This window comes from Amblyomma americanum, chromosome 11, assembly GCF_052857255.1.
Source record: "Amblyomma americanum isolate KBUSLIRL-KWMA chromosome 11, ASM5285725v1, whole genome shotgun sequence".
Taxonomy (NCBI): domain Eukaryota; kingdom Metazoa; phylum Arthropoda; class Arachnida; order Ixodida; family Ixodidae; genus Amblyomma; species Amblyomma americanum.
In genome coordinates, this window is record NC_135507.1 from 52,505,054 (window position 1) to 52,532,470 (window position 27,417).

The 27,417-nt window shown below is 50.2% G+C and overlaps 1 protein-coding gene across 1 annotated transcript in view; it reads left to right on the forward strand.

The window, feature by feature from the left end:
• The window catches only part of gpp (DOT1 like histone lysine methyltransferase grappa), an 83,168-nt gene extending 65,052 nt beyond the window's left edge, over nucleotides 1-18,116 (forward strand). Inside the window, 7 exon segments of the mRNA XM_077643021.1 lie at nucleotides 3,563-3,790; nucleotides 7,115-8,188; nucleotides 8,190-8,550; nucleotides 10,712-11,079; nucleotides 11,081-11,269; nucleotides 11,271-12,219; nucleotides 13,247-18,116. Coding sequence (XP_077499147.1) covers nucleotides 3,563-3,790; nucleotides 7,115-8,188; nucleotides 8,190-8,550; nucleotides 10,712-11,079; nucleotides 11,081-11,269; nucleotides 11,271-12,219; nucleotides 13,247-13,272 — 3,195 coding nt within the window. The 3' untranslated portion in view covers nucleotides 13,273-18,116.
• The last annotated feature ends 9,301 nt before the right edge of the window (nucleotides 18,117-27,417 follow it).

The following is a 27,417-nucleotide window of genomic DNA, read 5'->3' on the forward strand; positions in this document are numbered from 1 at the left end:
CTTTCACTCCCTCCTTTATCTTCCCTTACAACTGTGTTTCCGCCGATATTTGAGACAAATACTGCGCCACTTCCTTTCCCCCAAAACCAATTTCATTTCATTTCACTCGCGGGAAGGGCCGCTGTCCGGCTGTTCCAATCACGGAGTCTGCGCCAGCGCCCGGGAGTGTCGCTAGCTGATGGAAGAGCCGCTATTTCAGTGGGTTGCGCAATACGTAACAGCGGCGCTTCTGGGGAATGCCGATGTTTGCTGGAAGAGCCGACGCCCCGACACCGATTACTCTTTGTTTGGTGGTGCTTGGAGTTGGTGCTTTTGACTCGACTGCCGGCCGCGTGCTTCGCCATGAGCTCTCCAGGTTTGAAAAGCATTCGGCGCTCATTCACTACAGCGTTCAAGAGAGAGGCCATCATTTACACCGAAGAAACCAACAACTGCGCGGCGGGCCGCAAGTTCGACGTTTTTGAACGGTTGGTGCGGGAGTGGCGGAAGCAGCGAGACAAAATTTTCGATTGCGACTCCAAGCGAAGAGGTTTCTGCGGGCCGAAGTCGAGACGCTTTCTGGAGCTGGAGGTCAAGCTTGCAGCGTATGTCACCGAAATACGTGATCGATCCCTTCCAGTGACATGCGAAATGATCACGCAACAAGCCCGGGTCTGCTGCGGAAGCTGGAATACTCCGACTTCAAAGCCAGCAGGGCTTGCGCTTCGAAATTTATGAAGAGGGCTGGCTTCTCTCTTCGTCGGCGTACTAGTGTATGCCAAAAGCTGCCTGCTGCTTACGAGGAGAAAGTTCTCGCCTTCCATTGGCACTACCTCAAGCTCCGCGACTAGCGGCGGTACCTGCTCGGTGAAATCGGCAATGCGGACCAGACTCCCATCTACTTCGACATGACGAGCAACACAACAGTGAGCGTGAGGGGAGCTCGCGAGGTTAAGCTCGCGAGGTTAAGCTTCTCACGACAGGAAACGAGAAACTTCGGTTCACTGTTATGCTATCATGCTTGGCAGATGGCACAAAGCTCCGACCGTACATTGTCTTCAAAAGAAAAACTATGCCAAAGGAAATGTTCCCTAAAGGTGTGATTGTGCGAGTGAACGAAAAAGGCTTTATGACGGACGACTTAGTTATTGATTGGTATCGTCGGGTGTGGCTTTTGAGGCCAGGGGCATCCCTCAAAAATCGCAATCCGAACCTCCTCGTGCTGGACTCATTTCGCGGCCACCTTACCGCGAAAGTGAAGACAGAGCTCTGAAAAGAGGATACAGATATGCTGGTGATTCCGGGCGATCTGACGGGCAGCTGCAGCCGCTAGACGTTGGCATTAACAAGCCATTCAAGGACTTCTCCGGCGTGAGTACGAGTGGCTGGCGGCAGAAGGGCGGGAACTTACGCCAACGAGGCGCGTGAAGAGAGCCTCCCTGGCGGCTGTGTGCGGGTAGGTGATTTCCACTTGGGCGGCCATTCCACGCGATGTCGTGGTGCGGTCATTTAGGAAGTGCGGGCTTTCCATGGAGGACTATGTGCTGTGGGATCGCAGCGGCAACGACGACGACGACGACGACAGCAGTACCACTGAAGATGACTCAAGTGAGGATGAATAGCCCATCTATGCAATAAATTTTCGTTTTTGAAGCGCTCCACCGGTGTTTTTTTTTTTTTTCGGACATGCGATTGGGGGGTCGACTTACATTCGCGTCAACTTTTTTTTTTTTTTTTCGGATATGCGATTTGGGGGGGTCGACTTACAATCGTGTAAATACTGTATATAGCACTAATATAGTGACAGTGTTAAGGAACCCTGAGCAAAAAATCTCTTCTCCTCACCGTGAGTGAAAAATTCCTCCTCCTCCTCGCAATGTACGCCACCACGGCCCCAACAGATGGCAGCGCAAGGAAAGGAAGGGATGCCTGTCACATATCTCCACTGGATGGAGCCTGCAAGGGAAGGAAAATGACATGAAAATAGGTTTTAAGGAAAGGAAGTGAGGGCTGTCTCACATCTCTCTGTGAACCAACCCATAAGGAAAGGAAGTGATGCCTCTGACATATCTCTTGTTCGAGCACAGTGGGGTTGTGAGAGCACGCAGGAATCGCGCGGTGAGCAAGGCAGCGCACATCCAAAGCGCGTTCACCACGAAGCTTGCAGTTTGCTGCCCGTTCGTTCGGCACGGAAGCTATGCTGGCATTCGTGGCATCGAGTTTGTCGAGAACGATGTGCCGACGAACTACAACTGCAACTTGAGCCCCGCGCGTTTCGGCAAGCCGCCTGGCAGCGCTTCTACGTGGTCTGCTGCTCCGCGCGTCCGTTTCACCGTACGTAGCGTAGCACTCTCAGCGTGGGAAAAAGCGGTGACCAAGGTCAGGTACATCAGATTTCTGACTGCTGAAAATTCGGTGGGCATGTAGTACACTATAACGGAATTGCAAAAAATCATTATTGCAGCAGAGTTCTCTCTTAAAAGCAGACGAGACCATTGCCTATTTTTTCTTCAGTTATTTTCTGCGGTGTAAAACTATTTGTGAAAGAGTTTTTTTGTATCCATTCGACTATTCGACCTTCATACAATTTGGACCATTTTTCCACTTCCTTAAGGTCTCAGTTAATGTGGTTTTACTCTATCGAAAAACCCGCACATTATTGATTAGTTTTTTCAACCGCACCTGAGTAAACATATCATTGCCTTTCATTCATTTTTCATGTGGTGCTAAAACATTTAACTACATTCGCATACAGAAATAAATCCGAAATACTATTTGTATGCATAGATATCCATAATGTAAGTCACAGTCAGTTTCGGATCATATTAAGGCGCACCTCTGATAGATAATTCAAACAAAAATCTCTGGTCCCTTGAAGTTTGAATGAGAGTCTGCTGTAGCTATTTCCGGTACACTGCAGTTCCTTTCACATGAGCTCGCTGCCAGAAAGGTGTTTAAATACATGGGCACCCGGTGTGGCATGCTGTATTATGCACATCTTGAGTGGAAATGGGAGCTTATAGATTGACAATTAATCTGGGAAAAAAAGTAATTTCTTTCTGCTGGGTAAGTCAGTATTATTGTGGTCTCACGAAGAAGTCTTCTAGAGTAGTTTTATTTGTATGAGTGCCGAACAAAATATCCAACTATCTGACCCACTGGTTCATTTACCTGTCACCGCCGCTCTATCTGGACTGATAGTGTTCATGACACCACGAAGAAATTTATTTGGCCTAGCTTGTTTGGCTGACACAAAATTAGTCTCCATCATATTCGCAGCTGGCTGTACCACCCTCGGCATGCGCACTTTAGCCAGGTTATGTGAAATACCTGTGCCAAGGATGCGTTTGGCAGTAGCGTTGTCGGCACCCCAGTTGAGCGAAATACCTGTGCCAAGGATGGGTTTGGCAGTAGCATTGTCGGCACCCCAGTTGAGCGAAATACCTGTGCCAAGGATGGGTTTGGCAGTAAGGTTGTCTGCACCTCATTTGACCGAAATACCTGTGTCAAGAGGATAGGTTTGGCATTAGCGTTGTCCGCACTCCAGCTGAGCCGCTGCACCTCGCTTTGCCCACCGTTGCAGGCGAAGGAGATTGTGGTGCGCCACAAGGAGTTGCAGGCACGGGCAGCCACCCTGGAGCGAGAGGTGATCCATTTGGAAGAGCAGCAGGCCGAGCTGCTGGCGAAACAGGTGCCCAACGTAAGGGTCGTGCCTCCATCCACAGCGACACCACCGGGGGCCGCCGGCTCTCCCGGCCAGGCTGGGGATGGCACTGTCGCCAACGGCTTCTTCCTGCCCAGCAACCAAGATGTGAGGCCTAGCTGCTTGACCAGTTGGCATGGAGACGTTTGAAGGAGCTATGATCTGTGATATGATATCATATGAAGCTATCATATTTATGATAGCTCTGATATGAAGGAGCTATGAGCTTTTGGAGACATGTTCAAGATGGGTAGAGGCGGTGTGACACTAATAGCCTTTAGATTGGGCATTTAGCATGTCCCGGGCCAAGGTGGTTGCATTGTTGGCACCAGCTCATTCTCTTGTCACCCAGCTGCTTTAGAGCCAACTGCAGCTGGTTTCAAAAGGAGCTGTGACCTCCATGAAACAATTGACAGTAGTTGATTACAGCCTTTTCTTTTCTTGGAATGCATAGCAGTGCAGTTGCAGTGGCCATGTATATACAGTCGACGACCGATTTTTCGGACCCTCTATTGACCGCAAAAAAGACCGAAAAATCAGGCAGTCCGGAAAATCAAATTTCACCGAAAAAAATCACGAACTTATTGATATTATGCTGGAAGAAGAGATCAGTTGTGTTGCACACTTTCTAAAGCTCCTAATGACTAAATTTCGCCGCGTGACATGTGCGCAGACGACTGGCGGCGACCGCTTTCACGAGCTCGGCCTGGCTGTGCTGCCCTCGGCTTGTCGCCGATGAACACACGGGTTGGGACAAAGTCTAAACGAGAAAGCGAGCATGCCGCCACGGGAACTGCATTGCACCCGCGGTACGATGGGCCCAGAACGAGAACGCGAAGATGGCAAAACAATAACAACCAAGAAACAGCCGAAGTCGGCGTTGGCCTTCGTCATTAGGCCTAGCGACTAGAGCCAAAATTGGCATCGTATTCGGTGATATGCACTCTGCAGTGGCTTGCGTATAATGAGGGGCGTCTTTCCTGTCATCGAAATGCCAGTTAATTACGGTTTTACGATAGAAAAGTCAGGGTTGCGGTGCGTTTTGCCGCGGGTACACTGACCTCGCTTTAAAATACACCACCTCCCGCGCTCGCCGTCTCCGTGAAGCCGTATGCCTCCCACGCGCTTTGCTGCTACCTCTTTCCATATTCGAAACGAAAGACTCGGCATAGATGAGTTCCGTGAACCCTGACTGCTTTTAAAAAACTTCGTGCGGCGGAAGACGTTCAAGACGTATGAATTCGAAACCACGCGGGCGTAATGTGCCGACTCGTGCAGAATTTCAGTATCGCAAGAGGTCCCCTTTAAGCTTGAATATTGTTTTACTTGATCAAGTTTTCGATCTCTCCTGCAGTTTGAAGTAATGAGGTTATACTGTACAGATTATATGGCGGCTTGGGTATTGGCGGCAAGTGCGAACGAGGCCCGAAAAATCGAGCAGTTGCGGTGCGTCCGAAATTTCAGGCGCTCTTATACATTGCCTCTATGGGCCATGTCGCGGTGCCGCAAAAAATCCGAATAATCAAGCATGTCCGAAAAATCAGCCGTCCGAATTTTCGGTTGTCGACTGTACACAACCTTGCTGAATGAAGTGTGCATAGATCCACAAAGCAATGTCGAAGAAGTGTGAGTAAGCCAAATAGAGTACACTTATTCTAGTTACATAACCCGTAAAGGCAGCTTCGAGAGGGTATTTTGTTGCAGCGGGGCTATACAAAACAATAAATTAAACTCTAAGGGGATATCATAGTTTCTTTGAATAAGTGAAGTCATTTGGAGGCTGGTGTGCAGTCCGAAAGGGAAGGGAGACATTTGCATGCTTGTACCATGCACTTATGGCCACCCCGCCAACGTACCTGTTTGACAAATTGCTGAATTTGAAAAACAAACCAAAGGGGGGAGGGCGTGGACGTGCATGGGCATGCAGACTGTTCAGCCACAGTACTACACCCATGACCCTCACAGTGAAGTCAGACCCGATTATAACAAGTCCGGGTAGAGTGAAATATGGTTTGTATTGAACACTTTAAGTTGTCTTATCATTCATCATGGGAAAGGTACTTTCTGTAACAAGCTGCACAGTGCATATATTGAACTTGGTGAGTGCATGCAATCGATCAGCACCCATACGTGCCGGTGTGCTGATTGCACCGGCTCCGGCAGGCAGCCCTGGCCGCGCCTCTCCCCAGGGCTGATTTAGGAAGAAAGAGCCCTCTTTGAACTCCATGCCATCACCCTGCCATGAATTGCTGTGCTCCTATTCGGCAGCTACCCGCCACGTGATGAACTACACATTAGCAGTTCCGAGCGTGTCGCGGTGTAGGTAAGAGGGGGCACTGGTTCGAGCTGGTGCTGGGCGGTGAAGGAGAGCCAGCCGCGCTGTTTTTTTTTTATTTTATCCCTCATGCTTGCTTTTTTCTTTTCGCATGCTGCTGCTGTGCTGTGGTCTCATGATTTGGGCCGTTTGTACCCAGCTGCCGATTCTGTATTTCTGCTTTCCGGCACTTCATCCTGCAAGCGTTTTGCAAGTGTGCCGCGTGGCCGAGATAACAATGAAGCATCGCCTTGAAGTCTCGTGTAGAGTAGAGCATGGCAAAAAGAAATTGGTTCTTTTAGTGTATTTCAAGGTTGCCGGGAGCGCAGTCAATATGATTTTGAGAAGCAAGTCAAACTATAAAGAAAGCACAAAAGCGATCACATACTGATTGCTGTCGCATCTGCAAGCAGGCATTTCCGTTTGACGGTTCACAATCTTGTGTACAACGAACTTGCAAGTGAAATTGGTTATAAGGGGGTTTAGTTATATCAAACTAGTTCACATATCGAACAAAATGCTGTGGGTCATTATGTTTGCTATAGCCGGGTTTGACTGTAGTGTGCTCCTTGGTCTTGGCATTTTCATGATAACACCAGCCATACTAATGCAAAGGTTGCTGTTGTAATTATTATTTAATCTGCTGAGTTCGCACAATCACCTTTTGCTGATTTTGAGATTGATCTTAACACCTTGACTACCTTAGGCTCAATAATGCAGTGAAAGCTCGTTCAGTTTAACTTCATTAATTTCAATTTCCGGATAATTTGAACTGTGCGACTTGGTCCGGCCATGCTCCTTTGGAGCATATGTAAATGCAGGCATGAGGGTGCACCACTGCTCAGGAGGAGAGGAGGTGCAGAGGGTTATGCCACATAGGGGCAAGAGGGAGGCTCTCTTTGTGTTAGCTATGGCATAGCAGTGGCAAGAGATTTGTACTCTGCTTTTCCTTGTAGCTGCTGATCTCGAAGGCTTCAGTAATGGCGAGACACAGTGAATCAGGCACATCGCAAGATCACCAGCATTTCGAATCCGAAACCGCAGTCATACACGAGACCGCGATTATCAGCTGTTTATTTTGCCCTTGTGAATGACCTACCACGCATTGTGCCTTGCAGGAACTGGGCCAGCTGTCGCAGGAGCACATTCTGCGCGAGATCAGCAGCACCCTCTCGCAGCGGCGCAAGCTTCACAGCAAAGTGCAGAAGCTTGAGGGTGAAGTGCACGCACTGGAACGTACTCTCGTCTCACCGCCTCCGCGGAGGCCGCCTACGCTCGCGTCTCCTTTCACCACAATGCAGCAGCAGCATCAACAGCAGCAGCAGCAGCATCAACAGCAAGTGTCCGTGCCACTCATCGTTGCAGGACCAGTCCCCGACCTTGTCTCTGAGCCTGGTGTGCCACCACAAGCAGATGGCAAGCCAGAAGACTTGGCAAGCCAGCCAGTCCGTACAGCAACACCGCCACCACCAAAGCTGGGGCCGCAGGCCACAGCTTCGTCGTCCACTCCCTGGCCATCATCAGCTTCATCGAAGGTCTCTGTGCAGGGGTCACCGGCATCTGTGGAATCTAGCAGCGTCGCTTTGGATTGCAGCGGGCAGCACGAAAGCGGGCTGTCTGGCATTGCACCAAGTGCCTTGTCAAAGGAAAAGAGCTGCAAGGAGAAAATCGCTGCCCAAGCTTCTTTTCCGAAAGTAGCACCAGTGACAGCGACCACGGAGGAAGCTGCTTCTGAAAGTCAACGGCCCCCAGTCATTCGCAGCAGCTGCAGCAAAGACATCGTTGATGCCAGCTGCTTCTCATTGGCTTACTCACCTGTCACCCCTGCACGGCCGCAGGGCATGCACGTGGAAGTTGCGCCAGCAGTGCCGTTGTCGTCCGCAACAAAGACAACAGACGTGTTGCACACGAGCAGGGACAAGTCTCCAACGAAGCCTGGCCACCATCACAAGGCACCATTGCCTGTGCCACTGAGGACTGCCATTACAACAGACTCGCCAGTGTGCTCAGGCACCCCTGAGGATACGCCACCAACACCCAAAACGCCTGTGGAAGATGTGCACGCTGGCAACAGTGGCAGTGGTGCCACACACCTGTCGTCACGCAAGAACAGCTCGCCGTCCAAGTCCAAGCACAGGAAGTCGCCCCGGAAACGGGAGCCCTCACCTCCACCACCGCCACCTCCTCCGCCGCCGCCGCCGCCCACCACCACCACCACCACCACCACCCTTGCCGGTGCCCGCGTCGCCATCTCCGCCCCAGCAGGCCAAGAAGAAGCCCGAGTGCGACGAGGCGAGCCCGCCAGCAGCAGCAGCGCCGCAACCAAAACCGTCCAACGGGCTCATCTTAAACCTGGGCAGCCTTCTGGCTTCGCGGAACGGCTACAGTCCTAAGCGGGAAGACAGGGCGTCACGAAAACTCAAGCGGAAACACTCGCCGCACAAGCAGCGGGGTGCGGACACGGCGGCGGATGTCATCAGGCCTCCACTGCTGGGGCTTGGCGACAAGACTGTGTGCATACGGATGAAGTCAGAAACGGGAGTGGACGTTGAGGGTGAGTGGACTAGACCTCCGGTGTGTTGTGTGTAGGGCTGATCCAGTTGGTTGAGTGATTTCCTTGGGCAGTGACATGGCCTCGATGGTCTGTCTCTTGGAAGGGATACCTGTGCACCACAGTTCACACTACTTTAGTGCTGAACACACTTGGCTGAGCAGCTGCGGTGTTTCTGTCCGCTGGCTTTGGTTTTGTGCAGCTGGGCATGAGTTACAGCTTTGTGGACGGAAAATGCAGGAATACATATATGCTGAAGTTTAGAAAGCTGCGCTGTAGTCCTCTATTGTGGTGGCATCAGTGAGAGCAGTCTGAGATTGTGCACTGTCACTTCTGTGCTGTCGTATTATGGTTTGGTAGTTCTGTCTTTCATGCTTTTCCATCACGCTGAATTTGGCAGGGCTGAAGCGGTAGTACAAACTTAGGTTGTTGCACAGTAATACCGTAAAAACCGGACTATAGGTCAAACCGGATTATAGGTCGACCCCCTAAAAGTACCGGAAGACACCCTTTGCTTGAAACAAATGCGATTCAACAGGTTGCACAATGGTGAGAGGATTTATTTTCACTTCAATGCTGCTCGTATGTACACCCGGCCAATTTTTTAACTGTATCGCGTGCCCATCGACCCACGTGTTTGTTTCTGGCACACAGAAGTACGGTGCCGTAGAGCAAAGGCTTCGTGAATCACCACACCCAGGATGGCTAGCCCTTGACTTGCGCCCTCGTGAGTCTAGAGGCACGCGCGATCTCTAGCGCTTTCACGCGGGTGCATTCCGCAGTCACAGGCAGCGATCTTGCACGCAGTGCCGCCTTTCCTTAAAATTCTGGATTTGCTGCGGTCCGCCCACGAAATGATGTTTTCTTCTGGTTGCTGCAAGTTGTAATATGCAGCTTCTGTCTCTGTCAGTACTGAAGGCTCTTTTCAGATACTCCAAATTCGCGCTGTGCCGCCAGGTTTCCGTGAGCTTCCACGTACTCAATCCCGTTTTTCTTGAAGGCAATGGTGAATTGCCGCTAGCTTCCACTCATTTTCAAACAAAATGTGAAAAGCAGTCTTCAACCAAAATAGCTTTGCAACAACGCAAAATGGCGGCGCGACAACGTCGCCACACTGTGCTGCTGCTGATGGCGATGGTGGTGGAGGCTGTTGACTTCAGCCGCACATTGTTGCAAGATTTCCGTAGTTTTTTCCGCCATGACCGGTATATAAGACGGGGGTCGACTTTTTGCCATGGTTTTTTTTAAAAAAGTTCTACCCTTATTCCGGCTTTTACGGTACGTTGCATAGGCGTGAGACAGCCAACTTCATCAAGGCCATATGGGCGACTTGGAGAAATAGATTATTGCAAGCAGCTTTTTTTTATCATTATTATTACATCCTGCTAAAAGACGCCACTTCTGCAGAGTGGCTAGCACAGTGCTTCCTGCTAGCAATGCTTGCTATTAATTTGCTGTCATCAGCCTGTGCCTGTGACTCATAGCCTGCTGGGGCTATAACCTTGCTGTCCTGGGTATCTGTTCGATTCAGTTGTGGTTCCTAGGTGCAACTGCAGTAGATGCCAACAGTATGTTGCAGTAGCAGGAGTGAGTGTTGCTTTAGCCTGAGGACAAAAAAAAACTATGGTCTTGGTTAAATTTGTGGTGCTTTATTTAACTATAGTAACAAAGTAAACCGGAACCAACATGTATTCCAAGTCCCTCTGAAACCTCAGACCTGTAGGTGCTTCCTTTTGTCAGATGATAACCATTGTCACATCTTTACTTTGGATCTATTTGAGGTCAGTAAATGGGTTTCTGTGTGCAGAGACTTTAATGGCAGTGTAGGCGGGACCCTGGTGTTGCCTTTTGTGTTCTGCTCACGAGTGAAGGTGGCTGTTCCTTCTCCTGTGACTGTCAACCTGACTGTATCCCTGTTGGTTTTTCTCTCTGCCCCATTGTTCTCCCCCCTTGCTGCTTTTACCATTCCTTTGGTCCACTGGCCTCTTGCTGGGCTACCCTACTTTTGGCCTCTTATTGCCTGCACTGCAACATTCTCTGTTTTCTCCCGTGGTTTCTTTTATTTGCGTTGCTCTCCCCTTCTTCTCCTACGCCTGCTGTTGCCCTTCCTCTTGTTGCCTGCCCTCTCCTGCTTCTCGCTTCTGGCTGTTTCCCACCCCTCTAGAGAAGTTCACCATCAAGGCCGAGGCGCTGACCCGGAGGCCCGAAGGCTCGTCGCACGGCCGCCACCACTGGCAGGCACGTGTGAGCAGCGGCTTCGACAAGCTGGTCGCGCTGGCCTCCAACCAGCCCGAGCCGGCACCGCAGGCCGCGGTGCGCAAGGACCCGGCCGCTGTGGCCGGGGCTTGCTCATCGTCTGCCTCTTCGTCATCCTCGTCGTCGTCCTCGGAGCACTGTGAGGTCCCCCGGCAGGCGCCGCCGCAGCAGCCGCACAAGAAGTGGGTGGTCGATAGGGTTCACCGTAAGGACCGCGGAGGGGAGAGCGGCACGCAGCTCGAGAGCCTGTCTATCAAGATCAAGGCCGTGAATGCGGGGTCCGCCCTCGCCAACCCGAAAGAGGCACCGGAGTCCCCCTGGGCCAGCGCCTTCCTCCAAGAAAGGGGGCGGCGCCGCGTCCGGTGAGCGGTCTCCGCTGCCCAAGAGGCGGGGCCCGCGCACTCCACCGGACACGCCCCCTCGGACTCCATCTGCCTCCCCCGAGCGGCCTGCCACGCCGCGCACAGCCGCTGTCGCCCGCGGCGCCGCCGGCCCGCTGCCGCCGCGACGGCGAGCCCCCGCACAGCCCCATCAGCAGCGTGGACAGCCCGTTTAGCCGGCGCAGCCGGTCGACCAGCCCGCTGCCGGGGAGCCCCATCGAGGAGGACGACGAGCTCGCGGATGCCGACCGTGCCACGCCGCGCAGTGGCGCCTCCAGCACCGACGAGCCGCGGCCGCCGCCTGACAACACCGTGTACAACAAGCTCGGACGCGGCACCCGGGACATCTCGGTCACGTCCGAGCAGAAGCAGCAGCAGGTCCTGATGGGGGGGGACAAGGATGGCCTCTGGGACTGGGCCAAGGAGGCGGCCGCACCTCCGCTTCCGGAGCAGGCGCGCTCAGTGCCGTCGTCGTACGCCGCGGTCTCGTATGGGACCACCACGTTGGACTCATCGCTGCGGCCCCAGGCGCCCCTCATGCTTGTCACTTCGTCCAGTCTGGCCCCGCCCCCGATGCCGCCCTCGCTCACGCCGCAAATGACAGCGCCTCCCCCGCCGCCGCCACCACCACCGCACTGCTCTTTGCCGCCGCCCCTGGTGGCCAACGTGTCGGTGCCACCCCCGTTCAACATGCCCCCTCCCCCGCCTCCTCCCCGGGGCACTCCTGTGTACAACCCATCGCAGTTGGTGTTGCCAGACACGTCAGTCCCGCCTCCATTTCTTGGTCCCACCCCTATGGCTCCTCCCCCTTGCAACTTTACTGTGCCTCCGCCAAACCTGCTGGCTGCTGCGGCAGCGGGCCACCCAGCTCAGCATTCGGCGGGAAGCGAGCAGCCGCAGCACAGGCCCCGCCCTCACATGGCCCCGCCCCCGTACGCAGCAGGGCCGTACACGTTGTCCATGGAGTCGGCTCAGCGAGTGCCTCATTATGCGGCACACCCGCCGGGGCTGACGCCCCACAAGATGCCCCATCCCGGTGAGGCTGCCTCCACGGTCTGAGTGTCCAATTCAGTTGTGAAGTGATTACGTGAGCACTTCAGCCTGCTTTCTTGCCGGCTTGTTCAGTGTACCTGTGTCCTCTGTGTGTGGACAGTGCAACTTATTAAGTTCTATTGCTTGTGCCTGTGGAACTGTTGCTGTGATTTCCTGCTGTTAGGCATCTGATTTTGATTTAGTAGTCAGTCTGCAAAGGACTCCATGGGGCTGTTTATCGTGCGTGCCACCCTCGGCAGCTGAACAATGGTATTGGGCATAAACAGATGGATTAACCAAAGCTGCAAGGCCAAATTGCAGAACTTGTGCGCTCCTTGGAGAACAGAAGTGGTTGTGCCAATATGGTCAGAATATAACAGCCTTGGATTGAACAGACATTCATTGATAATGTGCATGTGACGTCAAGTTAACTGGTAATGTGAAGTTTCTCACTGGCATTAGACTGCCCCACTGTGTACACAGTTCTACAGCTTTGGTGCAGAACTGTCTTTTGAAGAATTATAACTGCATCAGCCATTCAGTTTTGTTTTTCACTGGGTGAGGGACATTTTGAACAAGCGGGAGGTTACCTTGTTATACAAGTGGCGGAGAAAGAGGCCTGAATGAAACACTGGTTCTGTTTTCTTGCGCATGGGCATTCCAGGTAATTTCAGCTTCAGGTGGTGCAGTGAATGTTTAGCATCTGTTTTGCTTTGGTGCTGAGTGACCACATTTTCATTTTGGCTGTTCATGCCAAGCAGTGGCCCTAGTACCATGGGAGCACTATGGCCAAGTTGTCAGCATCAGGTGTTCGTTATTGCGGGCTTTCTCTTGGCCACCAGCATTTGTTATAGAGGTGACTCGGACTTCAAGAAGTGTTTGAAAATGGAGCTTTCGAGTGCTTGGGGGGCCGTGAGCAGTGCATATGGCTCGTCTGTAGTCCTCTTGAGCATGTGGGCAGTGGTGCGTGCTCTCATGCGATGGCAGAGTGACCTGATGGTCTGGCGCCTGTGTTTTGACTTTCCACACAGTGCACACTCAGCACTACCTGACTTGACGTCGGCGTCACCGGGGCTCGACCCGAAAACGGAAGCGACGAGATTCTCACCATCGCCATCGCCACACTGCCACAGCGCCCAGTGGAGAGGCAGCGGCAAGCACAGCCCCGCTGGGATGCAGTTCGGTCGATGCATGACGACCCTGCCGAGCGTGGCGCGCTGCGCGAACAAGTCCTGAATCACTTTCCTTTTTGTTTTTTTATATTCCGTTCCGTTCGATTTTGCTGGAACGGCGACCAGAACTGGAAAGTGAGTAGGCAGTGAGGAATCATCGTGCGGTTCCTCGGGCTCCGGATTCTCTCTGAGAAGGCGCCGCATTGTTTTCCCTTTGTTCGTTTTCATATGGGGAGGGGAAGCGAATTTTGTTCTTCTATTATGGACAGGGTGTTGCACAGTTGGGCAGCGGCTATGCGCGACATTTGTTCCGGGGAACTGCGGGTGCAGCATCAGTGAGGCACGCTTGTGGGAGACGGTGTTTTGTGGTCCATTCGGCAAAGCGACTGGCTGACCAGTGTATCGTAGCAAGAATATAGCACTGCTTTAACTATATAGATAGTGAGGCACAGCAAGGCAATCGTTGCTATAGCTTCATTCGCCATCGTAGTGACATCACATTCCTACTTGTTCATCTATTGTAGTGACATAGGCAGCCGTGGCAGCTTAGCGTGTGCACCACTTCTTTTCCTGTTTAAAAAGTTCAGATCCTGCAAAACTGCAGCAAATAGTTCGAAAAACAGTTACGTGATGCATCACCGTGTACAAAGCCCTCTCTCTTTCCAAGCGTGCAGTACTGATTCACCAGCAGATTTTTCAAAATGGACTGTGTGTTTTAGCACTGACCCTTAAATGTGCACAGCTGTTGTCTTTGTGCCCTTTGTTATTTATCTTTTCTTCTGGCATTCGTTGAAGGGGGTGGCCAGCAGCTTGAAAGCGTTGCGTGATGTCTTTCAGATGTACTTGTTATGTTGGCTGCTTCTAGGCTTGAGAAGTGTGTGTTGCAAGCTTTGCCGAGAATTCTTGCCGTTTGCATCTTTTCTGCCAAGTGGTCTCTAGTGCAGGTTTTTACAGTGGCGTGGAGCTTTATCCAGGCTGCCTTAGCCTGGACGAAGCCTGGATCGCCTTCGTTCATCTTGTCACACCTGGCCGAATTGTAAGGCAGCCATCAGTTTCGGCTTGTGAAGAGGTTCACTTGCAGAGTACCAAATGGGCAATGCTTTGGTAAAGCCTTACTGTGTATTGTGGGCTTGTGTGCGCTCTCTAGAGTTCAGATGCTCGAACAGTTTGTCCTTTGGGGGGCTGTTTGAGACGAGTGTGGAAGTGCTGTTATGCCTCGCGGCAACTTATCTAACATAGTGTGAGTTTCTGGTTTTTCGGCTGGTGAGCAACCCCTACTTTTGGTGTTTCATTACCATATTTATTGAATTTGTCCTCTTTATCTTCGTTCTTGTTCCCTCAACAGTTCCCCTCCCCCAACCAAAGTGTGCCACATCATGGACTGACTGGCACTGTTGTAGTAGCTCATTAAAGGTTCAATCACTGCCACCAATAATTTTTTCTTTCATCATTTATATGCAAGACTAGTCAGCGGAGTGAACCGTAGCATTCTTCCATTATTTTGTACCATTTGTCCCCTCCCCCTTCTTTTTTTGAACCCAGTTTATAGCTCGTGTACTTTTGCCATAACAAAGATAGTAAATTTCTTTGATTTTCTGTACTCTTCTTGTACGCCTTTTCCCAAGGAAACAGTTGGTGCACAGAAGTGTCAGTCTAAATCGATCTCTTTTTACTACATGGACTTTACCTTTTATTTTTAATAATGTTTCTAACAACATGATAATTTTGGTAGCTCAAGGATGGAATTTTGTCAAGGTGTTAGTAAAAGCAGTCACTAGTGCTTTGCTGCAATAAAAGATTCCCAATGAAGGAGCTCATAAAGCTGCAGTTCATTTGCACAGATCCTACTGAATGATTTTTAAGAACAGGGCTCTCGATTAACATTAGCGGTTTGTGCAGTTCCTGTTTACCATAACTTCTGCAGCAGTGCTATTTGAACAGCCCTGAAGACGTTGAATTGGTATGCGCTTTACGATGCCATGGATAGCGTCTTCCAAGCTTTGCAACAATTTTTATCTGGGAGTGCTGAAGCCAAGAGTGAGAATTATTTTGTCACGTTGATGACTATTAACGTCACATTTTGCATTTTTCTTACTGGACGCATTATACTTCGTGTTAATTTTCAAAATTCAGGCCGTGACAGATCAGGTATTACTTTATCCTGGAGATGAAATATACCATGTGAAAGTTGGATGTTTTTGATCGCTCACAGTCGCCACTTGAAAAACTGATATAAAAAACTGCAGTGGGCTCTTCACTGCTTGTACCTAGAGACCAGGGATGCCACAACCTATAAGCTACACCATGAAAAACGCAGCACAGCTACCGACTTCTGATTATTTGATTAATTGCATCTGGTGATGGTTGTAGTTGAGTTATTCTAACTGGCTTTTCTTTAAAGCATCCTTGGGGAGCAGGATTCGATAAAGAATCGACTTCAAGCAAACTGTGTCTCTCTGTATGGTTACCCGAGGCATTCTTTGAAAGCACCAGTTTGGCCATCTGTCCTGTGTGCTTAGTGTACAAATTGGTCAACTCAATGGATCTTTACAGAGGAAACTTTCTGTCTTTTCTAACGCATGACCAACTCCAAAGAGGACCTGCTGCACTACACACGCAGGACCGTTATCAACACATTTTTGCTCTAGATGGGGCATGCTGATGACCAACACAACTCTTTTGTTCACGTTGAGAAGCAATTGTGTTTTGTCTGTATGGTGTTGCCAACTGTTTCCTACCTTTTCCCACTGCGCATTTCTGCATGAAAATGTAGGGTGCGTCTGCTGTCATCTTCTATGTTGGTGTCGTTTTGTCGTGCGTGGAGTTTCACCTCTGCCTTCCCTTTTGTCGAGCTTTGCTTCCTGTAATATTTATTGTTTTCCCAGATTGCTTTTTTCACTTTCCACGTGCCACTCTGTGCCGCTTGGCTGGCAGTTCATTTTGGAAGCAAAAGAAGAAAAAAAAAAGCTATCACTGCCATAGTTCGCGTGCGAGAAGGTCGTCTGTGCTGGGCTTATTCCTACACTGAACACGAATACGCCTACATGGGAGTAAAAAAGGAGTAAATTATCCTCTTGCAAATTCCCTTTTATAAAAGGGAGTGCACTAGAAGATAACTTACTCCCCTTTTCTGATTAGAGAGTATGCTTTCTTTGCTCTTTGATCGAATGAGCTAGTAGTGGGTTGAAGTGGCTTGCATCCTGATGCGAGAGGTCTCTGCCAGTCCTGTTTAGTGATGTGTGTGTTCAGAAAGCAGGAAATGCGCTGCTCCTCCATGGCACATCAGCATCGCTGAATTTTTGCATGGTCTATTATTCCCCCCCCTTCCTTCCCATGGTCGAGCGTTGGAAAGCACCTTTCTCGCCCCTGTTCCCAACTCACATTTGTATCGCAGCCCGAAATGCATGTGCGTGTGTGCTTGGCGCTGTGCGAGGACTTGTACTCTTCATGCCGGCAAATTCTTGTGCCTGCGAGTACGTTAATCGTGGCAGGCCTTTTGTTTTGTATGCTTCTACAGGCTTTTGGAAAGCGTGCATGTGTTACCGGACGCGTGTGTATTTGCTTGACGAGTGCAAATGTGCTGAGCGCGCGGTTGCTGGGCGAGCTCTTGTTTCTTGTGGCCTATGTTCTGTTCTTTACTCTGTTCTTGTTTGTTTGTGGGTTTCTTGTTGAAGATTGCCCAGTGTCCCTCTGACAAACTCGCGCAACACCTGAGAAATGAACACTGCCGCCAAAGCATGGCTTGTATCGCCTCTTTTCACCACGATTCCGTTAACTTCCTTGGTTTTTTTTTGGCATGTGTGCGTTATCACGCATTGTTTCACAGTAGACAAGGGAAGCGTTAGAAGCTGCTGCTTTTTTTGCAGAGGGCTTTCCCGCATCAGCAGAGCATGGAAGAGAAAGAGAATGTGTGGGGTTGCTGCCCTGTGTCAATGTTTTAGTGAGTGCGAGTGGACGGATGCCTGGCCTTTCTGTGCGTACAACTGCTATCCTTGGCGTTTGTCTGTGTTGGCGTCCTCTTCTTCTCTGTCTTGCTGTACCTACTAGCCGTAACCTATGTGATGCCATTCTCCAGTCGTGTACATTTGTAACGCAACAGGGCTACTTGTCTGGATTTTGTTCAGTTTCTCTGCAGTTTTGGTGACGGGAGTGGAAGGAAGGTCGCAGTTGTTGTAAATAGCGTTTTCGGCGTAGCCTGCGCAGGAGAGAGGAGGGTATGATGTCTCTCTTTTGCCGAGAGGGAGGCTGATGGAGGACGAGGACTGATGCTATTGATTGATTTATATCTCCTTTTCCTGTTCCTCCAGTTTTCGCAGGGAAGCTCGAGATTTGTAGGGAGGAAGAATCGCTTGCGTACCATCTTTTTGACATGAGGTAGCTGAGCATTGTGGCAGAGCATGCTTGCTAGGCTTCATTTTCCCAGTAGGCTTGCTGTAGAGAGCAGTGCTTGTGTGTGGATACAAGTGTTGTAACCAAGTTTGAGGGAACAAGCGGCCTTGTAGCAGGGCGCCACATGGCAACAAGTGGCGCAAGCTGAGAGTAGGCATGTGAGGTTAGTGACTTTGGCGTGTGGTGCCTGTGTGCACCATTTTGTTTTGCCGTTTCAGTTATGAAGGCTGGCATCTTGCGTAGCTTTCACCTTACTTTGGACTTTGCAGCATCTGCACTTGCAGAGTGCCAGTAGCTCTGAACCAAAGGCCACGTAAAAGGGGGGGTAATGCAATTACCTTTATCAAAAAATAATGAAAAAACTGTTCATGGGGTTTAACGTTCCAAAGCGACTCGGGCTATGAGGGACACCATGGTGGAGGACTCCGGATAATTTCGACCACTTGGGGTTCTTTAACATGCACTGACATCGCATAGTACATGGGGCTCTAGCGTTTTACCTCTATCGAAATACGACCATCATGGCCGGGATCGAAGCCGCGTCTTCTGGGTCAGCAGCTGAGCACGAACTTCAAAGTACAGAGTGTCAGGAAAGCTGTGTATATGAGAAAAACGTCACATTTATGATGTGGTTGCAGATTCCACAACGCAGCTGCACGCATGCTGTATTTGAATTTATGCATAAGTACAGTAAGATAGGAAAAAGAATGTGATGTGTGCTTGGCTCAGAGTTGGCTGACCTGTTGTCCTGCTTCCTTGGTTGGCCGTGGGGTTAGTACGCAAGATGCCCGGACTTCCTCGTTCGGTTTTAGCATGCGGACATTCAGGCAAAAAGTTTGCGTATAACATTGCAGAGAGGTCTCGACTGAAGCTGTTCGCATGTGTCAGGGTTACCCCGCTCTGCTCGTGTATAGCAAGTGTTATGCTTCGAAGTGTTGAATGTTTGTTGAAGGTGGTTGCCGGAGGTGTTGTTGTAAGCAGTGTTGTAAGCACGTCCCTCCTCAGCCACACAGTGAGGACGAATGTGTGTTCTGGGCATTCTTAACCTAAACAGTGTCGCTTATTTAATGCGCCTATTTTTAGGCTTCTCTTTTTTCATTTTTACTTCCTTTCTCTAGAACCCTTTTAACCTTTAAGTGCTGCTTCTGCTGTTCTGATTTGAAGTACAGATTTTGTTTTTTGGGGGCATTTTTTTGAAGCACCTGGTTCATTTGTGAGTGCTTCTCTCCATTTTTGCTCAGCTTGCATTGCGGGTTATGGGCCGGATTGCAAGGCATGGGAGATGCATGTAACAACTTGGATGTTTTGCCTTGACTCGTGGGCCACTTTTTTTGTTTTGTTTGTTGCTTAGTGCACGAGAGCTCCGCAGCATTGCGATGCGGGTGTTAATTGGCTTTTTGCATAACTGAGCGTGTGTATAATCGGCGTGACTCCATGTCCCATTCTGTGTAACAGCCTTAGTGCTAGAGTGACGATGGTATGTACACTGCACCCGATTGTGGAGGCCAACAAGTAGTGTGTTGAGCGCACGAAAGTCCCTGCCAGATTTGTCGACTCTGGTAGCCACCAAAGGATGAACTGGGATCACATGTTCGTTTGGCCTTTCATCCTTTCACTGCCCGATAACATTGCGTCGGCGGTACAAGCCAACTTAATTTTGTATTTTTTTTTTTCGGCAGCCAAATTGAACTTGAGGAATGTACCTGCACCCACAGTGTCTACTGCGATACGGCTTTGACTGCATACCTTATACTGCCCAACCTGTCACAGCTTGAACCTGGAAGTGAGAGTTGTTTCTTTAGTACCCTAGTTATCCAAAGAGAGAGTGCTGCCACTTGTGAGCAGATGTGCGGATTGGATCGGAAACCAAAGTTTAGATTTGATTGTTTAGTGGTCAGTGCTACGTGGTTCCTTTAGAAATGTACCTGAGTTTTCAGCATTGCATAGTGGTTCGCAGCAGTACACTGCTTTGTTTTACCATCATCTGAGCATAACCATTGATGTGTTCGTTTTTGTGCGCATGGTTTAAGTGCATTCATCCATGCAGTCCTGATGGCTGCACATTTTATACTGCCTGCTTATTCAGCGCCTTAATTTATTCTGTTCAGCGTTGCATACTACACCATCGCAGTGCACCCAGCAAATCATGTGTCAACTATCTAATATGTAGAGCTCTTTGGGGCTGTTTTTATTTTTTGCCATTGTTGGTGCCATTGCCATGATCAATTTTCTACATTTAGCCACAGGAGTGCACATGCATTTCTGTGCTTACAATAGAGCAAGTTGTAGTAGTATAAATCATTTAGAACTTAAAGCCTATACTGCCTTTTGCATTGACCGCTTGTAGCTACAGCTTTTAGTGGCATGGCTTGTATCAGAAGTTAAAACTTGGATTTAACCTTGCGGATGCAAATTATCTGTTGTTTTAATGAAATGCAAACCATTCTGGAGTTGTTTCAGTTAGAACCGAAGACTTTTTAAAAACTGACCTCTTGCGGTACTAGTATTTTGGGACTGCTGAGAAGAAAACCGACCAAATGCAGCCTAATTGGTATCAGAGACTAGCTAAGGGCTCTGCAGATGTTTAGTATATTCATTCTCTCTTAATTCTCTGTTCGTTTGAACTGGCACTTCAGTCCTGTCAGCATCAGGTGTATCAAAAGGCATGCCTTGATTCAGTTCAAACTCTGCATAATTTGAACGAATTTTTGATCCCCAAAGAGTCTGGATTACTGAGTTCGCTGTAGTTGCTTTTGTAAGACCGAATATCTCTTCCAGGCTGTGCAGGTGAACACATTATCATTGCACACTGCCTGTTTTGTGCTGTTTTTGTTACTGCTTGTTGCAAGTCCAAGTGTGTTGTTCAGCCGTACCGCAGTGGACACTGTGAACTTGAGCTGCTGATTTTTTGCTCTCCCCACAAGTTGAACTCTGTACGCAAGCACATGTGACCTGCTTCATTGATGTATCCATGATGGAGAGGAGGACTGTGCAGGTTTGAAAAATGTCTATTGTCGTGCGAGCACCAGAAGGATTTATACACAAGGACGACAGTTGACGGGTTTTACCGCTCTTTCCTTCACCTTCTTTGTCTTCCTTCCCCCTTATTTTTTGTCTTATTGTATCTGAAGAAGGAGCACTGAAAAACTGTTGCATGTTAACCGGTTTGTTGTTGATGCTGTGTTTTTCATTTTTAGAGATATTTATATGCATGTACAGGAAGCACACACATACTACTACGACTACTGCCGAAAAAATCATTTGTACCATACCTCGAAGATGATCGTCTCTTGTAACTAAAGGGAAGAAAAAAGAGAATCCACACTTCCAACTGTAGCATTGGGAATTAAAATGCCCCTCTTTTAGTAAAAGAAAAATTGTATTGTGAGCTCATTTAACCGTTGGTTCCTTCAGTGTGGGACATTTACCTGAAGGCACCTCTCACACTGAGTTGGATTTTCGCTTCACAGCAACGGCTGTTAATGCCACATTTCCAGAGATCGTGTTTGTGTTGGTCGGCATTGTGGTCTATGGATTGCGGGAGAGGGGGGAAAAGCGTTCCGAGGCAAGGCAGGTGTGAAGCCTGATGTGGTGTTTGTGCGGAGGAAAGTGTGTGCGTGGCTACAAATCCTGTGTGGTGTGGAACTGGAGTTGGCACGGAGCTGGTAAGACCGCAGAGGGCTGCGAATTCTGCCGCCTTTTTCAAGAAGCGCTACTGTTCTGCGGAACGAGCTAGGGGATGCTTCGATTGCATGTCGCGTGCTTGGAGGAGAGGCGTAAAAGGTTGGCGTAAGGCCTAACATGGTAAAGGAGGTAGAGCAGACATAGGTGTGGCTCACTATGGAGGCCTCGCAAGTGAAGCTCCACAAAGAGTTCACGGCAGTTAGCGGCAGGAAGTGGACACGGAGGAGCCCCAATGGCGAGACTAAAAATGAAATAGACTTCATACTCTGCGCTCACCCTGGCATTGTGCAGGATGTAGAGGTCCTCTGTAAGGTGCGTTGTAGCGACCGTAGGATGATAAGGTCTCGAATTAGCCTAGACTTGAAGAGGGAACGAAAGAAACTAAAGTGGAAGTGTATTTTCGGTTAGAGGGAAAATAGAGGAATTCAGGATATTGTTGCAGAGCAGATATTCAGCTTTGACTGGGGACGACAACCTCAACATTCAAGCAATGAACGATAATCTCGCAGCTATCGTTATGGAATGCACAGAAGTAGGCGATAGATTGATTTTACAGGATACCGGCAAGCAATTTCAGGAGACGTTAAGATCTGATTAAGAAACTACAAAGAATGAAAGTGTCTAACCCGGTAGACGGAGTATATCTGGCAGAGCTATCAGAGTTTATCAATTGCAAGGTAGCCAACACAAGGAAGTGCAATACAGAGAGAATCTAGCGTGCTATAAAGAACGGAGGTAAGCTTAAAAGTGGCGAGGAGGAAACGGCATAGGGAAAAACCAGTTGTATTCGTTAAAAGATGAGGAAAATCGTTAGCAATGTGGATAAGGTAGCTAAAGTAGCGGAAGAGTTCTAAACAAATCTATGCAGCAGCCAAGGAAATCGAGATGTCAATGAAAAAGGCAGTAGCGCACAGCGCTGACTCCCTCTGCGTCATCGGTGGCGTGACAAATGTTTAAAAGACTGACAAGTGTCCCCATTGTGGTGCTGCGCCTGTACTGTGCGACACAAAACACTTGCTGTGGACTTGCCCGGCTACGTACAGCCTCCGTGAGATGACGCTTCCTAAGGAAGGTAGGCCTGAGATGGGGCGTTGACTATCGCAAGTAGACTCTTGATAGTCGCTTTATCGCGAATCTTTGCCACTTTTTAAGCGAGGCTTGTTCACACTCCTTTCTGTCCCTTTCTCATTATGCCTAATGGAACACATCGAATAAAAATAAAAGCTGGTGAGGATCGGGTAACGGCAGACCTCTTGGAAGGATGGATTGGAGATTGTGTTAAAAAAACTATCCACCGTATATATGCAATATGTCTCATGACCTCTAGCATACCAGAAGCTTGGATAACATAATCCATTCAAAGGAGACTTCAAGGACTTAAGAAGTACTGACCGATCAGCTTACTGTCCCCTACAAGGTATATAATTGCGGACTAAGGTAATCGCTAATTGAGTTTGAACAACCTTAGACTTCAATCAACCAAATGATCAGGCAGGATTTCTTAAAGTGTACTCGACAATAGACCTATTCGCACAACTAGTCACGTGATAGAGAAATGTGCAGACTATAACCAACCCCTTAATATAGCCTTTATAGATTATCCACTGAGCTGGCTGCATGCGTGGTCGCAGAGCTGCGTTGCCAATGGCTGCAGTTTAATCGCAGCTGCGGCCGTGTAGTGCGCAGATATGGTGCAAGATTCTCGCTGCGGACTCCGGGCGGAGCGGACGTGTGCCGCTTGCGTTCCCTCAGCTAGTGCTAGCGCACGGATTTCGCATTTGATTGAAAATGATGGAGGCAAAACGCTAAGGCGTCCGTGTGCTGTGCGATGTCAGTGCACGTTAAAGATCCCCAAGTGGTCGAAATTATCCCTGAGCCCTCCACTACGGGCCCGCTCTCTTCCCTCGTTTATCCCTTGGAGAAAATTCGAAATGCTGAGGCAGAGAAACTCAAGACCCAAGAGACCGCCAAGCGGATCACACTCCAGCGCACCAGCCGATGGGACCGGCAACGCTCCGATAGCCAGCAGCGGCAGCTCCGAGACCGCTCGAGCTCTTTTCCACCGCTCAAGTCTCCCGCTCCACGGATGGGTTCTCAGGGGACCTCCCGGACCAATCCCGGGCCACCTGCAGTCGTCCAGCAGACAGGGGACTCTCCTCATCCTTTGCAGCAGCCACCTGGGCCACTACCATCTCTACCCGATCTACGAGAACGTCAAGAACCGGTGAGTACGCAGGAAGGGACTCCCACTACTCTAGACACACACAAAGCGATTATGGAACTGACAGCAGTCATCCACCAACTTATACTCAGAGTAGAGGCTCTCGAAAAGCCAATGGCCACACTCCCTTCGTCTCCCCCGCATCCGCAGGGATCATATGAATCAGTACCTATGGATATCGCTCCTCCCAACCGATCCGCACAAAAACGCAAAGCAACGTCCGACACCGACTCACCCGCGGAGGGTTGGCAGGCGCGTTTTGCCAAAGTTGAGGAAAGCTGCAACCTCAGTCAAACTCGCATCAAAGCTTTAGAAGCACACATCGAACGCTCACTCCACACAATCGGCTCACAAGTCACGCAACAATTTGACATGCTGAACAAAGCTCAACAGGATAGATAAGCGGGCGAGTTGGTGATACATAATGCAAAAAAACAGTGTGCTTCCTGTGATTAAACTTTAGGTGACAGTCAGCGCTTGTTCCTGTGTATTCTTCGTCTAGTCCCCGTTTGTTCGCGCTGTTTTTTTTGCATTATGAACAAAGCTATAGAAGCACAGGGCAAACTCCTCGCTGCCGTGGTACCCGCGGCCCCTGCGCCGACACCCGTTCAAACCCCACAACTATCCCCGCCTAATCATGGCGAGCAGCTCGGGTAACACCACCATCTGGCAGTGGAACTGTCGTGGGTTCGCGCGTAAGCGTCCGGTCCTCCAGCAGTTCCTCGCCGCGAGTGATCGCCCCGAACTAATAGCTCTCCAGGAATGCGACAAGAACACGAAACTTGCCGGTTACAGTACATACCTATCGGAACGAGTAAAACCTCGAATAGCTACTCTCGTCAAACGTAACCTCACTGTCCTCCAACACAATTTAGATCCAACTTTCCCCGAATACGTCTTCTTAGAAATATTACCCCGACCCTCGCGTAAACGTTGCACTAGTCTGTTTATAATTAATGTCTACAGCCCTCCCCGAGCTCATAAGGATATTTTCGGTCCGCTTTTCCTCAAAGCCCAGCAGCTGGCGCAGGGGCAACCCCTCCTCATTCTCGGTGACTTTAATGCGCATCACCGCGCTTGGGGCTACCACTATGACTCCGCTAAAGGTCGACGCCTTTGGAATGACTGGCATATGAACCAGCTGACTCTTATCACGGACGTGTCCTACCCCACTAGACACGGTACGGGCCTACATCGTGATACAACGCCGGATCTGGCCTTTACGACCTCCGGAGTTAAAGCGACTTGGTGTCACACTCACGAAAACTTTGGGAGTGATCACTTCGTACTCGAAATCGTAATACACGAGCCCACCAGGCAATGTACGCGGCCAGCTCAGGTGATTGACTGGGACTCCTTCCGGAAGCACAGGAAACAGCAGGACAAACCTCCCGCTATAACTGATATCAAGGCGTGGACAACCGAAATTGTCAAACAAGTGGCCGACGCCACTCAAACCGTCGAGTTAGAGGACAGTATCCCACACTGCGACCGCTACTACGCCCATCTGTGGGAGCGCAAGAAGTCGCTCGAAGCTCTACTTGCCACTCGGAAATGGGACCGCAATATCCGACGTAGACTGGCGCGCGCACATACGAATATCGAGAAATATGCAATAGAACTCACTCGACAGAGCTGGCACAACATATGTGACCAGATGAACAACACTCCAAACGCTCGTAAGACGTGGAACCTCCTTCGACATTTACTCGACCCAGCAGGAGGCAAGCTCCAAACACGCCAACAGCTCGAGCGAATCTTCCACCAGTATCCTGGCACGTCTGACGAGCTTAAACAAGAGCTTATAAATACTTACATCCGCCCTGAACCAACAACCAACCTCCCTTTCTATCAGGGCGCGGAAAATCTCTGTCTAGACGCTCCGATCACTTTAGCGGAGGTCCGAGCAGAACTCAATCGCCTCAAGACGACTTCGGCGGCCGGTCCTGACCGCATTTCAAATAAAATGCCTAGGAATCTAGACGACGCATCCATTCATGCTCTTACCGACTATTTTCAAGAATGTTGGGCCAGCGGTACCATCCCTCAAGAGTGGAAATGCGCCAATCTAGTCCTCATCCCCAAGCCAGGCAAACCACCAACCTTGGCCAACCTCCGTCCCATCTCTCTCACGTCCTGCGTTGGGAAGCTGATGGAACACGTTATCCAGACCAGACTCTCACGATACCTTGAAGACAACCATCTTCTACCAGACACTATGTTCGGCTTCCGCCCTCATTTAGCAGCCCCGGACATTATGCTTCTTCTCCATCATCAGGTAGTCATGAGACGTACACTAGACACGAAAGTCATCGTCGGCCTCGATGTTGCCAAGGCATTCGACAACGTCCTCCATGAAGCGATTCTTCAACAACTTCAAGCTCTCGGTGTCGGACATCGCATGTATGCGTACATCCGAAACTTTCTCACCGACCGCACAGTGCAACTTAAAGCCGGCACGGGAGATCCTTCCATCATCTCTCCGGGAAACCGTGGCACGCCGCAAGGCGCCGTACTTTCGCCGATGCTTTTTAACGTCGCACTGATAGGCCTGCCGAAGCTACTGGCCGACATCCCCCACCTTCATCACAGCATTTATGCTGACGACCTCACACTTTGGATCACGCGCGGCAGTGACGGCCAGATTGAAGAGACTTTACAGACCGCGATCGAACGGATCGGAGATTATCTAAGTACAGTTGGCCTCACGTGCTCGGCGACAAAGTCCGAGTATATCATCATTCCTTCCCCGGGTCGACGCCCTTCAAAGATACTTCCGGACATCAACCTCCAGGTGCAAGGAAACCCGATTCCTCGAACAGACAACATCAGGATCCTGGGCTTGCATCTACAGGCCAACGGCAGCAACAACATCACGATCCAACGCATCGACCAGTCGGTTGTGCAGATCGGACGCCTCCTTAAGCGAATCTCCAACAAGCATCATGGCATGCGAGAGTCCAACCTCCAGCGCCTCGTTCAAGCTTTCGTCTGCTCCCGCATCACCTACTCTGGACCCTACTTACGTCTCACTCGTGCCGAAAGCGAACGGCTAGACGCATCACTTCGAAAAGCATACAAGACGGCCCTAGGTCTTCCCATGTCCACAGCTACCGATAAGCTCATGGCTCTCGGAATCTCCAATACCGTGAGCGAACTGATCGAAGCAACCCTCACCGCCCAGTATGAGCGGCTCTCACTCACACACGCTGGCCGAGCGGTACTGCAGCAAGTTGGGATCTCCCCGCCGAGATCGGCCCCAAGTTACACTGAACTTACATCGGAATATCGCCTAAATCTCCGCATTCCTCCCATTCCCAAACGGATGCACCCGGAACACCACGCCGAGAGACGGGCCGACCGGGCTCGTCAGTTCGAGAAACGCTTCAGCGGACGTCCGGACGTCACGTATACGGACGCCTCTTACCATCCATCGAGGCCAGCGATGGTGGCGGTAGCTCTCGCCCCTCACCGCAGCTGGTACACAGCCTGCAGCATTCGCAATGCAGAAACAGTCACCGCAGCTGAGGAGGTTGCCATTGCGCTCGCGCTAGCCGACCCTAATACCAAAGTCGTCACCAGTGACTCTCAACAGGCTATTCGCAATTACGATGCTGGCCGTATCTCTTGCCAGGCGTTACACATTCTACGTTCTACAGCACCCTCTTCCACATCTCGCTTACTTCTTTGGGCTCCAGCCCACGAGTCGCTCAGCGGAAACGCCCAGGCACACACT